Source organism: Pteropus alecto, unplaced genomic scaffold (assembly GCF_000325575.1).
Source record: "Pteropus alecto unplaced genomic scaffold, ASM32557v1 scaffold42, whole genome shotgun sequence".
NCBI lineage: Eukaryota > Metazoa > Chordata > Mammalia > Chiroptera > Pteropodidae > Pteropus > Pteropus alecto.
In genome coordinates, this window is record NW_006434825.1 from 11386709 (window position 1) to 11404880 (window position 18172).

The window sequence follows — 18172 nt, forward strand, 5'->3', positions numbered from 1 at the left end:
TGGAGAAAGAACAGGGCCTAGGGCCTATCACGTACCCACAGCCGGTTGGCAAGGGAGACCACCTTGGCTGTGATGGCTTTGGGGTCCTTTTGCCTAATGGAATCCAGGATGATGTCGGTCAGAAAGCGGTGACATTTCTGTGCATAAAACATCTCTTCCCAGGACAGAGAGAAACTCAGGAAAGTCACCTCTGTGGAGGAGAGAGTGGATATGGCCACATCTGCCCAACACTAGGGCCTTAGAGAAAGCCCAGAGTAAGGGCTCCTGAGGGAGACTTTCTCTCTGAAGGGCATTTCTACAAGAGGTACAGGGCCAGGCCTGGCTCCAGAGCCTCACCTTGGGGCTGGGGGCTGGCTGTGGGTGGCATGTGCCTCAGGTTTTCCATCTGGGTGGTGTAGACAATGCTGTCCTCAAAGAACATGCAGGAGCCATCACTGCCCACCACAGGGGGGTGACTCACTTTGAGGATGACCCCTGTGCTGTCCACCTCACTGGCCTCAGGCAGAGGCTGCTCTAAGGCAGGGCTTTCTGTGAAAATAACAGGAAGGAGTTCTTCTTAAGTCATCTCAGATTCAAGCAGGAAGGGGTCCTCTGGTGACAGATCAGTACAGTCAATACCCTAACCTTCCAGCAGCTGCTGCCTCAAGCCTCTTAGAAGTGGCTCCTTGGTTTGGCAGGGGCCTGTCCTGGTGCTCCTCTCTTCATTGCCCTAGAATCACTGCAAATCATATCCTAAATTTTAGAACTCTTAAGAACTCTCCAAATTTCTCTGTTGAACTAAGACTGGTATCAAGGCCAATAATAACCCAGCTGGGGGCTGGAAATCTTTGTAAAATTATAAAATGAGAGGAGCTTTTTGGATGAGCCTTTGATGCATGTCTACTCTGAAAAGGATGCTTTGACAGACTAACTGTGGCTCACAGGCAGGGCCTTGAGCCACAAAAAGGGAAGGTGACAGTATATTGTAGGAAGGATTTCGAGCAGAGGAAACAGCCCATCATGGCAGTTCTCAGTACACTTCCTTGGGGTGCTCTGCACCTATCCAATGCACACAACACAGCTCTCTCTCCAGCTCCTTGTCCTGTCCATCCAACTTCAGTTAACTGTCCACCCCATCACAGTCAGCCAAGCCAGAAACCTGGCCCTTCTGTGGCTGAATCCTTACTCCATCCTCCCTCAACTGCCTAGCCTGTTTTCATCTAAAATGACCTCACCACTTCTAACACTTCCCCTCCCGATGCTGCATTTCCTCTGCTCCCAGATCAAGCTTTCCCAATACAGACCTGACTGCTCCTTTGTAAAAAATACTGCAGTGGCTGCCCAGTCCCCTTAGGATCAGAACAAAGTGCCAGATTCTGAACTTCACCCCTAAGACCTGTTCTGATTGCTTATGTCTTAGGTCTTACCTCCCATCACTTCTTCAGCGAAGCCTGGCCTCCAGCTAGACTGATGACCTAGTTCTACAAACACTGAGGCTTCTCCTTCCTTCCCCAGATGACTCCCAGCCTCCTTTGTGCTATTATTTCATAGGCACACCCTTTCCATATGATTTATGTAATCTCTCAGCCTCTCAAGTCATGCCATTGTGTTGGTCATATATCTGTCTGCTGCTTGACACAGAGCTGGCTTTGGTGAGTTCTAGGTCCCCTTTGTCACACTCTGTGGTCTTGATCAAGGTCGGCCTTCTCTGTTGTAAATGAGACAAGTCAAGGATGGGACAGGACTCACCTCTTTCTTTTGACCTCTGCTTGCCCCAGTCCTTCAGGGTGACAGTTCTTTTCATGGGGAAGTATGGTTTAAACATTGGCTCTGGCCCCTTGTCTTTGGCTCCAGCTCCAGCCCCTGCCTGCAGGCCTGGGTCCTTCTCTGAGACTGTGGAATGGCCTTTCCAGGAAGCTGAGGTGCTGGGCTGGGAAGCAGTCTCACTTCCCGAGGGGAGCTGCAGGGCGGCCTCCTCCAAGGAGCTGCTCCGGGGGGCAGGCAGTGACTGGAATTCCCACTGTTTGCAATTAACCATGTCCCATTCCCGCACCAGGGAGATGAGTTTTTGCATGGGGGTGACAGGAGGGTCTTTGTTTTCACATTTCTGTGTGAGGTTGACTGTGGTGCACTTCTTCTTGGGGGGGCTTTCAGGGTGAGCTCCCCAGTGCCTTGGGTTGGCACATAGGCCAGAGCAGTGGGAGTATGTGCTAGAATTGCCCACCCGCTTGGCACCTCTGCACAGAGACATCTGGATGGTCCGGGAGTACTGCTCAGCCTCCTCCATTTGGCTGGACCTAGCTGGGGTCCCCTTGGCCTTGTTCCATGGAGTCCTGCCATTGCAGTCTTGGAGGTCCACAGGCATGCACGCTGTGGACTGGGGAGGGAGGGCACAGCAGCTCTGGGCATGTGCTCCCATGTTGGAGCCTCCCCCAAATCTAATAAGCTGGACCTCTAAGACTTTACTTGCTTACCCAGAGTGATCCCATTCCCCACATGGTCAGCCATTTGAGTTTGCTCAGTCTCAGTGGGGGTGGTGTCAGCCCAGGGACCTCTCACACTCCAAAGAGACAGACTGGCATCCCAGGCCAGAGCAGCCAGTACCTCCTGTGTCCCTTTCTAGGTTCAGAAGGCAGTTACTATGCTAGGAGCCCATGTAGGCCCTGCTCTGGTACTCTGCTCTTTCCCGCAGTAGCAGAGCCTGCACTGAGCCCTATGGGGTGCCCTGAGCCCTATGGGGGTGCCTTTTGAGGACACCACCAAACTGAAGAAAGCGGAGCCTTACTTCTTTGGAATCTCTATTGAACTCCACCAGCGATTCTGGCCCTTCTGTTACCACATGCAACCTCCTGATGGGAAAAGCTTCTTCATTTTCAGATTCCTTCTCCTGGGTCCATGACCTGCAGACTCCAAGAAGCTTTGGTCAGTGGGCAGAACCTTTCACTAGCTCATTGACCAATTGGTCAGGTCTGCCCTTTGGCTGAGAGTTAACTCTGGATAGTGGGGGAGAAGAGGCTCTTAAAGGGTTTTGCTTAGGTCACTGGCCAATCCTGGGCCTGTTCCACCCCACTTAACCCTAAGGAGAACAGGTCGTACTAGGAGGTGGGACGGGATTCTCAAGAGGAATATAAAGGACCGAACTCCAGAACGTGGTATCTGGAGCAAAGTCCCCTTACTTGTATGCTTCGCATTGGACAAGGGCTTCTGAGAGTGAAGGGACGTGGTATTCCTCCACCTCCTGGCATAAGAGAGGCCATTCCCTGCAAATGACAAGGCGATATCAGTCTGGGCAGCTAGGGTAGGAGTGTGGGTGGGGGTGCAGGTCTCTAGAGCTGCTGCCTTCAATAGCAGTGCCCATGTTGGAAATACTATAACTTCTTCCCTAAAGGCTGCAAACTCAAGTTTCCTTTGTTACAGAGGGATGGAGTTTCATCATACAATTTCCTTCCTTCACTTACTTAAATTCAGATGGTAAAAAGAGTTTTCCAAGTCTCAGGAAGTTGAGAACATGTCGGAACATTTGGCCATCCCCGTGGATCAGCAGGGTCTGTCCATATGTGATCCAGTACACTCTCTGAGAGTTGGACAGCAGTTCTGGATACTGCAAAGGGTTGGTACAAGACTATGTTAGTCTATTAGTTAAAAGTCTAGGCTTCAGTAAGGGGCAGATCAGTCTTCTCTTGCTTCATTTTCCTGACCATTCTAGAGCAGAAGCTTTGGGATTTGTTGGCCATAGGGAGCCACTGTGGAGAGCAGAGCATCTAGGGAGAAGCACATCATCTCTTCAAGTTTTGCTGGTCCCTAGACCACCCTCTCAAAGCATTTGGAACCTCACCCTGCCTCACACTCAGTTCAGGTCCCTTGGATTGTCCCTCCCTACTCAAACTCCTGAGGGCCTTCCCAGCATGCTGTTAGTATGATAAAAGCAAGGGAAGGTTCTTGTTCTAAGCAGGTGCTGGAGGCTGTGTGAGGGTCAGGTGACAGGTTCCAAAGCAGGTTAGCCACAGAAGAAGGGAGAAGAGGGCAGCCTGGAGCCAGCGGTACCTTCAGCAGGGTCTGCAGGGTGGTTGCGTACCAGTGGCTTCCAACATAAACCTTGATGATTTGCTGGGGGGAATACACAGCGATTTCTGCTGTCCACTCCTCATCTAAGGAAACAATGAGAGGGAACACATCACATGGCCAAAATGGAAATTTTGGTCAATAATGTATTTCATGTTAAGACTCAATATCTTCATCAGTTATATTGCCTACTCTGCGAAGCAGTATAAATCTCCGACATCAACCTTCTCTGCCCTAAGGGCGGACTTCCCTGTGGCTCACCATGTGGTTTCCTGGATGGAGAGGTGAATTCAGAATGGCAGCCTGGAGGATCAGCTGGTGACCCTGGGGGTGGGGAGGGTAAGCCCTTTGGAATCTCAACCTTGGGGACACTGCTGTTCTTCCCCTGACCCGCCTCTCTCAAGAAAGGTAGACTGATGTTCTTGTCCACCTACATTGCTAACTGCCTCTGTTTACTGGCTGGATGTGTCCTGGGTGTGTAACTTTTCATGTGGCTACTCTGACTGGAACTAGGAGTCCCTTGGTATGTTTTTGCTTATGGCTTGGCAAACATCATAGAGCCAGCTCTCATCAATTCAGCATCACTTCTATAGAGAACAAGCCCCTAGGCATGTTTGGAGAATGGGGCTTTCTTCTCGGAAGATGAACCCATGACCCTTTTCCTGGGAGTGACTAGACTTAGGCTTTGTTGTGATGTTTGGGAACCAGTTTCTAATGAGCTCTATAATGAGTGAAGGGTATATAACTAGATTATAATTAGATAAGAGGTAAGAGGAATATAATTAGATTGTGAACTCCATGAAGATAAGGACTGGGTTTGTTCTGCTCATGTCTGTATCCCTAGTTTCTATTTCTGTGCTGGTATACAGTAGGTGCCCAATAAATGTTGAATGTTGCAGAATGACAGTAATACAGTGTAAACTTGACCTGGAAAACTTTTTGTTAATAGGAGGTTATAGGCAGATGGTGAAAACAATATTGGGATTGGTCTCAGATTTCAACCCCAGATCAATCATGATCTAACTACGTAATTTGAAGAAGTTACCTCCTTGAGCCTCTACTTTATCTGTTAAATGGATCCAGGGACAGTCTCTCCCTGGATGACCAAATGAGCACAGCATGTCAGCACCCAGAGCCGGAACAGATGTGCGTTGGGGACTGCGCAGCCCCACAATGGTTGGTAATAGTGCCCAGCCTGTACTGCTTCAGGGTACTCATGGGCTTGGGGTGAGGAGGGGTCACTTAACATGAAAGTTTCTCTTTAGGCAGAACTCACAAATGGTCTGTCTGGCTTTCCTTTCATCTTCCATCTATAGTTCCTGGTCCTGGTCAGCCTCATCTTTCCCCTCTAAACCTCCAGACCCTCCCCTCATTCAAATTCCAAATGAGAAGCTTCCTTATTTACTGAGCACATCCATGGGCGCCAGAGTCCTTGGCTCCAGATGAGTCTTCAGAGCCACTTTCATTGGCTCATAGGTGATGTCCCTCTTGTCCAGGAAGGCACACAGTTCATACACTTCAGAAATGGTCTCGGTCAGGGGCAGCCGGCAAGTCCCCAGCCAGTTCCTGCCCAGGAGAAAAGCTTGTCACAAAGAGCCTCAACACTGTACCCAAGGGAGCCCAGTTGACTCTATGTCTAGAATGTCTTGCCCCAGCACCAGCTTAAACTTGTCACTAACATCATTTCCTTGATTTAATTGGAAATCTGGTGGTATCTTGTAGGAGGGCGAGCTTGAAAACACAAGCTTAGCCTTTTGCAGCTGAGCTTGACTTATTTCAGTAAAACTCTCTAAATCAACTAATGGTGAGCCTTTAGGCCCTGTTACAGGTTCCAGAAGCCAGGCCAGGGCCCAGCCACATCTTTCCTATTCCAATAGGTATCTGCCCAAGACATCTTAGTCACTATGTGGCAACTTGCCACAGTCTTGGGAGATTACTAATACTCTGTGTGCCCAAGAAAGACTGAACATCAACTTTCTCCCATCAAAGGCATTTGTCTTTGCCCTCTGTGCTATCAGGGGTCAGCTACAAAAGGCCAAAACAACAATATTAAGATAAGACAGCATTCAGGGTTGGCTGACCCTCTCCCCAGGGACTCAAGAAAACCCACTTCTACCTTTAGTTTTGATACCAATGTGTTCTGTGACTCTAAGAGAGCTGTCCACTCTAAACCTGTTTCCCCTTCTGTAAAACAGGAATTCATGCCTTTGCATTAACGGGGACATTCTGAGCTTATCTTATCTCTCAAGGCAAAGGCTAGGTACAACCTCTGGGAAGCCTGCCTTCCCTTACTTCTGGGAAACTCACCTCAACTATGGCCTCCCTGTGCATCCAGCGAGCCTCCCTCCTTTGTAGGAGGGTCTGTATGGGGGGAGGGGTAACGTTTAGCACCCTGAGGGTTGTGACTGTATCCTGGTCACCTCAAACCTAGTCAGGTCAATGAACCAGAGTAATGGTTTGCAGAGAACAGAAATATGAAACAGTCTGGAGCCTTTGAACCTTGGGAACCCACGTGCCTTGGCATCGGCTCTCTCTCTCCTCTGAGGCTGGGGTTTGGTGCTGGTGGGGGGTGGCTAAAATTATGGATTTGCCCCCAAGGACACTACTTCTCTCTGGCTGGTAGGTGGGGCACCAGGTTGGTTTCTAGAGAAAGATGAAGCCCAGCCTGGGTAGGACCGAGCTGTTCTCTGAGGAGGGCCTTACTTGACGTGCTGGAAGAGAACCCCATTCCCCGTGATGTACAGTCTGCTTCCGTCCAGTGTGCTCTCAATGTGGAGCTGTCCCAGTGCGGAGTCTGGGTACTTGACGAGCAGACCCAGGGCCATCATGTACAGTGGCTTCACGGACGCCAGGCCCACTGCGCGGCCCCCCTTCCCTGGGCTCGGGGGAGGACAGGAGGTCCGGGAACAGCCACCTGTGCCAGGAGAAAGGGGTGACTCATAGACCCCTCACGGTCATAACTGTATCGGAAGCTCTGGGTCTCATTCTACTGCTTCCTTGAATTAGTACTAAAGAGACTTAGAGGGAGCTTATTTTCTTGCACAGCCCAAATCTGGATCTTCTCAAAATCAGTATAATTTTTCATATTCTCAGTCAGGTTGAGAGGTCAAAACTATTTGTTGGCAGGTAGGGAAGGGAGGAGGGAAATTGTGCTACATCACTAACATTTGAAGTTCAGAAATTTCAGTGTAGCAGCCGTCTGTCCCAGCATCTGTGGGAATCGACTTTAGTTTCGGGCTCTGCTCTACTCATCCAAGGGTAAGATCGGCAACCACAGACAGAACCCAAAGTGTGTTACAGCCTCCCAGTTTTGCAGCCCCTATCACTCCTGTGCAGAATTTCTCCCAGAGACACACTACATGGTGTTACTTTCAGGTGGGGTATTTGGGTTGCTGGCTCATGGACAGGAACTTGTTCTCTTGCAGTGGGCACAATGCACAGTGTACAGTGGCAACAATGGGCCTGTGGACATGCTGTGGGCGATTTTCACGGATCATCTCTAACCCTCAGAGCAACCTAGGAGCGGTAGTGCTATCATATCATAGATGAGGGAACTCCTGAGCAGCTAGTAAGTTCCTTACCCAAACTACAAAGTGAGGCAGGGGCAGAGCTGGGATTTCAGGGCAGCTCCGTCTGTCTCCGAGGCTACTGGAGCTGTTTGATCGCGCTTTATAAAAGGCCAAAAACATGCTTTGTGTGTGGGGAGGGCTGTTGCATGGCTCAAAGAGCTCATCTACAAACTCACTTCCCTTCCATCTTCACATAGGTCTTGTGGAACATGCACCACTCCAGCCATCTCTCAGTGACCTGTGTTCTCTGAGGGGCAGAGGCCCTTGGGGAAGGAGTTTGAAGTCATACTCCCTTAAGTGGATGGTAAGAGCCTGGGACAGGCCCCTAAGACTTGCTGCAGAATGCCACCACCCCCAAATAGGATAGGACTCCATTTGCCTTGGAAGAAGGAGGCTGGGAGAGTTGGGCCTATGCCCATGGATAAATGTCTGGTGGTGTGCAGATCAAACTATATATTCTCAGTACTGTACATTCTCAGAATGTCAGCTGAGGCCACACTGAGGTAGCTAGCTCCCTGAAACATGCAGAGTAGCTTCCTCCAATGTGTAGAATCTGGAAACTAGGATGATGAATGACAAATAAAAAAATGTGAGGGGAGGAGTAAGCTGGACGGTAGGGCTGGGAGCATGAAGGCCTGGACTGGACTGGGGTCAGAAAATGTCAGGAACAGGCAGAAACAGACACAGCAACCAGGGATTTTGAAGTAGGAAACAAGGGAATTTGGGGGAGGGTAGGAAAATGAAGCACTAGTGGGGTATTTGCCCAAGCATTTCCCATGCCTTTCAGTTGTGCCTGGAAGAAAAGACAGGAGTGGCAGGTGGGTGCCAATGGCGCCCAGTTGCTCACCACTTCCACGAGCAGAGCAGACCTCTCCTGCCCCCTGGGAAGTCTGCCATCAGGCCCAGCCTGGCTCCCTAGGGCATTCTTGCCTGGTTTCCCCACCTAGGCTGGGCTGGCTGTAAGCCACCTACCCTCAGTGGGGAGGCTAAACAGACAGAGGGCTCACAGGATTTCAGGCTGAAATTCCTCTTCTTGGATTCTAAGACAGCCCGAACACCCACTTCTCTCACCCCTTCCCAAAGCCCAAAGTAGTTGTGGAAGGGGAGATGTTTGTTCTTGGCTTTTCCAGCTCAAGCCTGCCTGGCCCAGAATGTCAAGAGGAGGGCAAGCTTCCCCTGGCGACATACCGTTGTTCATCCGGTACAACCTTACAGCTTCAGTGAGCTCAGGGATTTCCAGAATTTCCACCTCTGCTTCTAACACATCTATGTTGGAGAAATTATCTGGTAGTAAAATCTTCTGTGAGCGAAGAAAATTCACTTGAAAAGCAAAGGAAAACAAAATGAGTTAATGACATTATTTGTAATTTAACTGTAGGTCCAGGTTTATGCAGGTTTTTGGTGCTGCAATTTATCCTAGGCTCTTCGTTCTGAAACAAGTTATAAACATACCAGGTTAGATTAGCTTTAAATCTGTAGTTTTCAAGTGACAAACCCCAAATTACTTTGTTTTCCTGTGTTTGAGTCCATGGGTGTGGCCGCCCGTGGCCTGGCCTGGGGCTCCCAAGCCAGGCCCTCCCGGTGAGCACACTGGCACTGAGACTTACCCTGTGAGTCTTGACCCAAGAGAAGGCCATTCCAAAAGAGGGAGCTGTCTTGCTGCTTAAGAGAGGAAGGGCCCAGCCGAGCCTGGGCTGGCAGGTGGCACTTGCAGTTTGTCCCTGCCTGGAGTGCAGTGTGAGAGGAAGAGATGGAGCCAACGCTAATGTCCTGTGTGAATCAACTTGGAGATTCAGAAGCACATCACAGACAACTTTCCAGGCAACTATAACTATGAAGGGCTAGGGTTCCAGGCATTTGGGCCCCTAGTACAGATTGGGTGTTTCCTGACCTATTCATCTAGGCAGTGGCAGCATTTTAGAATCAAGGGGTTCATTCAGTTCACAACCCCACCAGAGCTTGTCCTGGGGCATTTGGCAGGGAGGAAGGCTCTCTTCTATCCAAGGTTGAAGATCTGATCCTCCTTAGGCCACTAGCTCAAGTGGACAATTCTATAATGATTCTGGGGAACCTTTCACCATCCACCCTCCTTCTCTTTTATACTGAGTTTAGTGGAAGTGAGAGCAGGTAGGGACCATCCTTTGAAACAACCAAACAAAATAAGGCTCATTTTGTGGTGAAAGAAACTGAGGCCTGGAACCCAGTTAGGTACATAAGGGTAGAACAAAAATAGTAGCTGACCTTGGAGTCCAGCTCAGGGTCATGCCCTTCACATCAACTCTTGTGGCCCCGACACCACTTCAGGTAGTTTCCAGTGCCCCTTTACACCCAGGCCATCCCAAAATGAACAAGGAATAGAATAGCCCTGAGGCCAGTGGGAATCTAATGCTGGGACTCTGCTTGCCTCCAGGAAGGCTCTGTCATGCCTCCATCACCTCTATCCGGGGAAGCTCTTGAGGCCCTACGCACCGAGCTACGTCTCCACAGAGTGTGGAAGGGGAAGGGTGGATGGGTCCTGTCAGCCTGTCCCCTCTCCTCCCAGCCCTATCAGCCACATCACCCACGTCACCCGGGAGAGAGCAATCACCAATGAAGCGGAACTCGCTGCACTCGCACTCGATCAGAGCCACAGTCTCGGCCAGCCACAGCAGGTTGTCTTCAGTCACCAGGCTTGGATACTTGGCCACTAGGTCCAGGGGCAGGAAGCAGTAGTGCACTTCTTCTTCCGTGTCTAACAGTGGTGTGTCCATGAGCCCCAAAGGTGCCTTATCATGTAGGCCTACAGGGGAAAGTGCAGAGGGGTGTCACCACCTCCTAGAGGCCAGGCCTCTCAGAGGCCACCAGGGCTCTCACTGACCCAGGGGCCCCAGAGAAAGCTGGAAAGATTCACGCAGGAGATGATCACTGCCAGGTGCCTCCTTCTTCTCTTTCTCTTTTTAGATGTAACCCTAAGGTTTGGAAGGAGTGTGGTGGGGAATAGAGGATGGAAATCTTACTTTTTCTATAGTGAACAGCAGTGAGATATGTTATGAGATTTTGGCCTATATACCCAAAGTCATTAAAGTCACATTAGTTACCTATTTGGTTCTTTCTAATCGATCAAACCAACCACTGTAACTTACAGATAAAACAGATCCTTTTGACACTCCTAGAAACCCAAAATCCATCCAAAATCATGAATGGTTGGCTGTTCAGGTGTTTCAGATAGGCCAATCTATGCTGTAAGGCACCCATCAGACAGTGATCATTTGGGGACATTCCTTATGTGGTGGTTAAAGGTAATTTGAAAGGATGGTAAAGCTCCCTGACTACAGGAGGGGTGGAACACAGCCCAGCCTTGCCCAGGTGAAACCAACATGCAGCGAAATGAACATGGAGGAAGATGTTTGATTCTACTGGGTAAGCAGCCATGGAGAGGGCATGTGGCAGGGCACAAGAACAAAGGAGATGAAAGTGAGGTAGAAAAATCCAGAACTAGCTCAGAAAACAGGGTACACTCTGGATGGAAGCCACTTCTGTTAGGATGAAGAGAAGGAAAGTATGTGTGAGTTTCAGGAAGGATCAGCCTGTGGTTATACCTGTGAAGGCTGGACTTTTTATAGGAAATTCTGAGGGTTTGCTGATACACTTCCACGTTCGCCAGTAGTTCAAAGATGCTCTCTCGGCAACAGGTATGTCTGCAGGCCGCACACGCAGATGGTGTTTCCCTTCCTTCAGATTATCTAGAGTCTGTTAGATAAAAAATATTACTGTTTTGAAAATTTTAAACCAAGTAACTAGCAATTCTAGGGTAAAGTACCAGGAAAAATAGCATATGACTTATTTTGGCAAAGTGTTTTAAAATAAATTGAGTCAATCACACGAAAATGTGAAAATTTAGGTCTATGTTATGCCATGCTGATATTCAAAATCTCAATGATTATTTCTCTTCTGATTTTTGAAACAATTTTTTTGGATTATAATTTTCTGTTAATAGAAATTTATCTTATACAATCTTAAGAATAATTTATATTTAACCATTAAAAAGTTGAGATTTTCAGCTATCATTTCCCCTCAAGAGTTCAAGAACTCATTTTGAACTGTTGTAATTGTTGTGGTCTGCTTGTTGTGTGTGCTCATCCTAATCACGGAACATGGTCTAAGTTGGAAGTGGAGGTGGCACAGGGTACCACACTTTTCAAAGGACTTTCACTCATTTGCTTGTTTACCCTGACATGCTCTGGAAAATAGATGTGGTGAGTGTTTGCATACCCATTTTGCTAATGAGGCAGTTGCCCTCAAAAGATTTGTGACTTGCTCAGTCTTTCAAGTCCAGAGCTTCTCCACTTAACGTAGCAGGTGACCAGTGTGGGCAGAGGCTGGAGTGGAGCACTGCGGCTAGGCAGGGCTGAAGCCCAGGGCAAAGGGTGGGCTGGGTGTCTTCATGCTGTCCACACTCAGAGACCCATTCTCCCTCAAAAGTCCCACCCAGGGGGCAGATTATCATAACATCAAGCCCATTTTTTCTGTCCCTATGTTAGAAGAAAATAGAATTTTCCAAAGAAATTTTTGGAGATAGCTGGAAAAGTCCTGTAAAGGCACCGCATGACCAAATTTTTTTCTCCGAGAGCCTCATAATGGACAGAACATCTCAGATTTTGTATGAAACTACTAAAAGAACCTGCATCTAATTTCCAGCTACCCAGGTTGAAGCTCTTGTGAAGCTATTCATGGGAATCCTGAGCTTTGAGAAGAGCCCTCTGGTGGTCGTGGCTATAAACTGCACCCACATGACTGCTTAAGGTCTGCAAAAGGAGGGGACCAGAGTGACGGTCTTCCCTAGTTTGGGTGGTGGGGACTTGTGGAAAGACTTGACAATGGCAGGGTCATGGGGAGTGGTTTCCTGGGGGCGCTGAGCGATGGGAGAAAACAGTGTGTGTGTGAAACAGCAGAAGAGAGTCTGTGATTCATTCATTTGAGAAATGTTTGTGTATCTATCACCAGGGCAACAGTCATATCCCGTGCCTTGACTGAAGGAGCTCTTAGCTTGCGAAAAAACATGAAAAGTTGAGAAAACACATTACAGCCAAAAATTTACATATACTAAGATAACAGCCAGCATGGTAATGAAGTTTCAGGACCTCCAGGAACCCTGGGATTTCTTTCCACAGTGTTAGAAGGGGATCCAAGCCTTCTTGTTCCTCTTTGCTTGGGATTACACATAACTTTAGCTTCTATCTCAAGCTGTCAGCCATCCTGAGGAGAGAAATCTGTGAGAGATGGGTTTCTGTATGAGGGTGTAGTGGCCTCAGGCAAAGAGGAATACAAATGAAATGCCAAGAAGGTGACTGAGAGACTGGAACAGATTCTGCATCAGTGGGTGGGCAGGATTAATGAGTTAAGATGAGGGATCCTAGCCTGGCAGTATTTGTGCTGATAAGTGGACAAGGAAAGGCAAACAGTGACTATGCACAGGAGGGACAAGACAGCATGAGGAACAGTAGGTAGAGGTATGTACTGAACCACCTGCCTCTGTGCCTTGAATGTGGCTTTGTTTAAGGTATATGGAGGTTGAGAGAGTGAGGGAGTTGAATCTAGAGCAGTAAACAAGAGCTGAGGAGTTTGAATTCTCCCCTAATTAAAAGAAGCCATTGAAGGATTTGAAGCAGGAACTGTGACTTGACTGATAGTCACACCATCTTGTGCCCTAATTGAAGGATTTAAAGCAGGAACTGTGACTTGACTGATAGTCACACCATCTTGTGCCCTAATTGAAGGATTTAAAGCAGGAACTGTGACTTGACTGATAGTCACACCATCTCCCCCCAGTCAGCCAACGAGCCCTATGACTCCATCTTCTGCTTCCCACTCCATCCTTTCTCTCCTTTCCCTTCCTCCAGTCCTGGTCCTCTCCTCCCCAGACCCTCTCCACACAGTGATCTTTCAAACACACAAATGAGTTTAAACTACTCCCCATCTTTAAAAACTTCAATGCTCCCCATTATCTATGGGATCGAGTCCAAATTCTCTTAGTGGTCAGGCCCCAAACTACTTTCTAGTTTCATCTTTGACAATTTTTTTGTCCCCACAGTTACAATAAACTCCACAAAACTCCAAAGACACCCCATGTTCTGTGCTGCCTTCTCAATTTTATGTATTCTGTTCCCTCCACCCAGAATACTTCTCTCCTTTCTTCTCTGCCTGAAGAGCCTGGAGCCTCCTCTAGCCAGAGTGGGTCACCTTCCTCCTTTGTTCCCACAGACCTGTAAACTTCTCTATCTGGGCCTCTGGCTTCGTTTCAGGCCTGTCCCCTCTGCTTTACTGAGGCTCCTGGAAGAAAGACTGTGTTGAGGCACCCCCGGCTTCTAGCTTAGAAACTTGTGAGTAGTAAAGTACACAGAACTGCTGTGTTAAATGAAAGAATCCACAAAAATGGAGGGCTGGAGGGCTGAGTTCGCTGGAAAGCATAGCAAAGCGAGACATGCGGGAGGCCCAAAGTTGCTCGCAGAAAAACAGACTGCACTCATAAAAACTGAGAAAGATGCTGAGTATCCAAAACCATAGGAAAAGCCAGCACGGGATTACAATGGGCAGAGCCCAGAGAGTTCCGAGCGCAGTGAACACAGCAATTTCAACTTGGGTCCTGGAGTCCAGGGAAAGGATCTAAGAGAGAGAGAAAAAGGAGAAAAGGATGACAAGAAGAAAGGGCTCAGTTTGGATCTGACTGGTGATGGATCAAAAACACTGGATGAAGTAGCAAGAAAAGAGAGTGAAACTAGGGAAAGCCTGCAAGAGACAGCATATCATTCCAAGCCCATGCTAAGCTGACTGCATCACAGGAACTTGAACCTGCCATTCACTTCACCTACAGATTCAAATCGTGAGATTCTATCTCAAATGGAAGAAACAATGGTGACCTCGAACAACTCTAAATTGGCCATTGTAGAGGGGACATATCGGGGGAGGGAAATCCCTGCCTGGGAGAACAACTTGTTTGAAGACAGGCCTGGATGCTGTATCTGAAGGTACTGTTAGTACCCAGGTGTGTCCTTTGGGGTGACTCAGTAATGACAGTCCACGTAGCTTGAGAGATCTATTTCGTAGAAATGAAATCTCTTTTTCCTACTACTTGCACTAATGTAAAGTGTGAGCAGTACCCTTTTTCCCCAAGGGTATCTAAATCAATCAATCAATCAATCCACAAAGATCGCAATTCCTGCCAAGTAGTCAAGTCATGCTGCATGCATTAGGCCCAAGAACTTCAGCTAGGCTGCTTTCTAAACTTAGGCAATCCTTGCTCTGCCTTCTAGAAATACAAGGTCTTCTACTCACGGGAGGCCACATGGGTGCTGTAAAAATCCACAGAAAGCATTCCCCAATCCCTCACCCTGCTTTATTCTTCTCAATAACATCTACTAATTTATTTACTGTCTGCCAGTCTCCCCTAGTAGATATTACCTCCAAGACCACAAGGATATACTGCCTGTTTTGTTCTCTGCTATATCTGTAGCACCCACAACAGTGCCTGTGGGATCTCAATACATTTTTGTGGAAGGAAAGAAGGAAAAAAGGAAGGAAAGAAGAAAAGAAGGAAGGAAGAGCACTTCAGAGAGCCTAGGCTTCCAGCTGTCCTTTGGCTTTGCTGACTAAAGTTGCCACAGACTGTGTGGTTGATCTTCAATGGCCTTCAATTCTACTTCTATCTGCCTTTATATTACTTCTAGGATTTTTATTCTTCGTATATTATGACCCAGAAAATTATTAGAAGGAGGATTTCTTCAGGGAAATACAGACTTGAATTCAGATGGCTAATTGTTAGCACAAGGATAATTAATGTTTTTGGCCTACAAGTAGTGAAAAAATAAGTAAATCAGAAACAACATAAGACTGATGGCATGGGGGTGAGTGTGTATGGTTGCTAAAGATGGCTGACAAATGCACTGCTGGCAGAGCTTTGGGACTTAACAGAGGTTTTCCAAAGCAGCAGCAGTGCTCATAAATGCCTTATGCTCTGATGTGGGCTAATGGAAGGAATGTCATGGTGAAGAAACTTGGGGAGACTTGCAAATCTCCAACTGCCTTTGCAATTGGTGTAAGAAATGCACCTAAGCTGTCTTAAATCTCTGAGATTTTTAAGATTATTTGTTATTGCAGCAAAACCTATCTAGGCTGACCAATAGAGGGCTGCCCCATTCCCTGTTTTCTGGATGAGGAAATGGAAGTTCAGAGAGGTTCGGGCTGAGACCAGAGTGAGTAAGTAGCAAAGTTCAGTCTGCCTCAATCTACCTGATTCCCAAGCTAGGGTCCTGTGTCTCTGGGCCGGCTAGGTGTGGTCCCTTTGCAGCCAGTAGATATTGGGGTCTGGTGCTCAGCATCTATTTCTCCCCATTTTTCAAGGAAAAGACAAGGAGGGCCAGCAACACTCTGAAGCTCAAGGGAAGCAAGGCTGGGAAAACAAAAGGATGTTTAGGCAGCTGCTATCAGCCAAAGAAGCCAAATAAGATATAGCTGTCAGCATCTCCAACCTGCCCCTCCACTGCCAGCTCCAGTCCTCTCACCCTGCAGAAGTGGATTCAGCCTTCACAGGTCATCTTGGGTACATCATTTAACATTCTCTTAGCAGATGTTTAGTAATACTGGTTACAGGCTGGGTACTGTGAGAGATGCTAGGAATGCAAACATGAAAAGAATACAGGCTAGGGAGGAAGACAGACATATGAATACATGATTTCGACAGAATTAGTACTGATATAATAGAGGAATCGCCCCTGTTATGACAACAGAGAGACAAAAACTCTGCCTGGAAATGTCTGGCTGGGCTTCCCATAGGCCACATTTAGACTAAATCTTAAAGGGGAAACATTCTAGGAGGAGGAAACAGCAAGTGCAAGGTGTGGAGAGAAACCATTTGGGGTACTTAGGGACATGGCTTATCTTCTAAATGTGTGTGTGCGCAGGCACGTAGGTGTGGATACGTGTTGGGATGTGAGCCAGGACAGATGGGCCATCCTGCACGGATCCCTGATGCATGTCAAGGCACTTACACTTGAGTTGTCCATGTACCCATATCTACAGTCAAGTTACACTGCTGGGATGAACATCTACCATTTACGTAATCTTCCTTTCTAAGTGCACAGTGGTAATGTCTTCACATCATGAGTAATAGGTCTGTTTTCTTAAAAACATCATTTGTGTCCTTAACATAAAAACTCCCTTGCTCCCTTGAGCACCAGAATGTAGGTGTATTTGGGTGGCTTGCTGGTAGCAGAACACTCAGGTGGAACAATTTAAGTTTCCAAACTTAGAAGTCCTAAGAAGGTGGTGAAAAAGGAAACACAAGTAGCATGTACTGTCAACATACTAAGTCCTCAGTAGATTTCAAGGGGCAAGTAAAAGGGAATTGACAGTCTGTCGTGATCCTCAACCCTTGTAAGTGACCCTGAAGGGAAATTTCACACTCTGCACTAACAGCTATGACTTCCAACAAGGCTGATAACATGTGAGAGGCTCAGAGCAGTTTACATTTAGACAAAGGTCTTCCCAGATCACTGTGATGTTAACATACAACATGATTAATTTGTACTTCTCCTGTGAACAAGATACAGCAACCTTAAGCATCCAGGCTCGTAGATTATATACTAGCTTTGTCGACTCCCAAATATATGTCTCTGCCTGGCTGCTCCCATCAATTCCAGATCTATACACCCAGCTGCCCTCTTACTCTCCCCACTTGGATGTTTAATAAGCACTCTTTTCTTGCTTCTTGAACTTAACACATTCAAATCCTAACTCCTAATTTCCCCACCTAAACCTGCACATCCCTCAGAACCCACCATTCACCTGGTTGCTCAGGACACAAACAAAAGAGTGATCCATTCTCTCTCACCCTATCTCCAATTCATCAACAAACCCTGTCAGTTCTATCATCAAGACATATCCAGAATTTGAACACTACTAACTCCACTATCACCATCTTAGGCCAAACTACCACTATCTTCATCTGGATGCTGCAGGAGCCTCCTAACTGGTCTCCCTCCCTTGTCACTTTGGAGTCTAGGCCAGTGGTTAGCAAACTTTTTCTGCAAAAGGCCAGACAGTAAATATTTTAGGCTTTGAGAATATGGTCCCTGTTGCAGCTATTCAACTCTGTCTTGTAGCTTGAAGCAGCCCTAGACAATATATAAACAAATGATCATATCTAAATGGACATATCTAAACTTTGTTAATGGACACTGAAATTTGAATTTTATATAATTTTTATGTGCCACAAAATATTTTTCTTTTTTTTTTTTTCAACCACCTAAAAACGTAAAAACCATTCTTAGCTCACAAGCTATACAAAAAAGGTAGTGGGCTGGATGTGGTCCATGGGCTATAGTTTGCTGATTCCTGGTCTAATGTGAATTAATCTCACATTATAGGTATACATGATATCATTATGTATGTATATGATAAAATTTATACATTTAAATTGTATAGTTCAATGGTTTTTAGTATGTTCACAGATTTGTACAACCATCACCACAGTCTTATTCAACACCCTAAAAAGAAACCGTGTACCCATTAAGTCGCTACACATTCCT

The 18172-nt window shown here is 47.2% G+C and overlaps 1 protein-coding gene across 1 annotated transcript in view; it reads right to left on the reverse strand.

The window, feature by feature from the left end:
* Positions 1-18172, reverse strand: part of KCTD19 (potassium channel tetramerization domain containing 19) — a 28446-nt gene that overhangs the window by 1781 nt on the left and 8493 nt on the right. Inside the window, exons 3-14 of the mRNA XM_006909755.2 lie at positions 11189-11339; positions 10198-10389; positions 8799-8930; positions 6745-6955; positions 5447-5607; positions 4024-4127; positions 3438-3580; positions 3156-3239; positions 2765-2879; positions 1729-2356; positions 337-528; positions 36-190 (exon numbers count right to left, since the gene is read on the reverse strand). Of these exons, the coding sequence (XP_006909817.1) occupies positions 36-190; positions 337-528; positions 1729-2356; positions 2765-2879; positions 3156-3239; positions 3438-3580; positions 4024-4127; positions 5447-5607; positions 6745-6955; positions 8799-8930; positions 10198-10389; positions 11189-11339 (2268 nt within the window). The remainder of the gene's footprint in view (positions 1-35; positions 191-336; positions 529-1728; positions 2357-2764; positions 2880-3155; positions 3240-3437; positions 3581-4023; positions 4128-5446; positions 5608-6744; positions 6956-8798; positions 8931-10197; positions 10390-11188; positions 11340-18172) is intronic.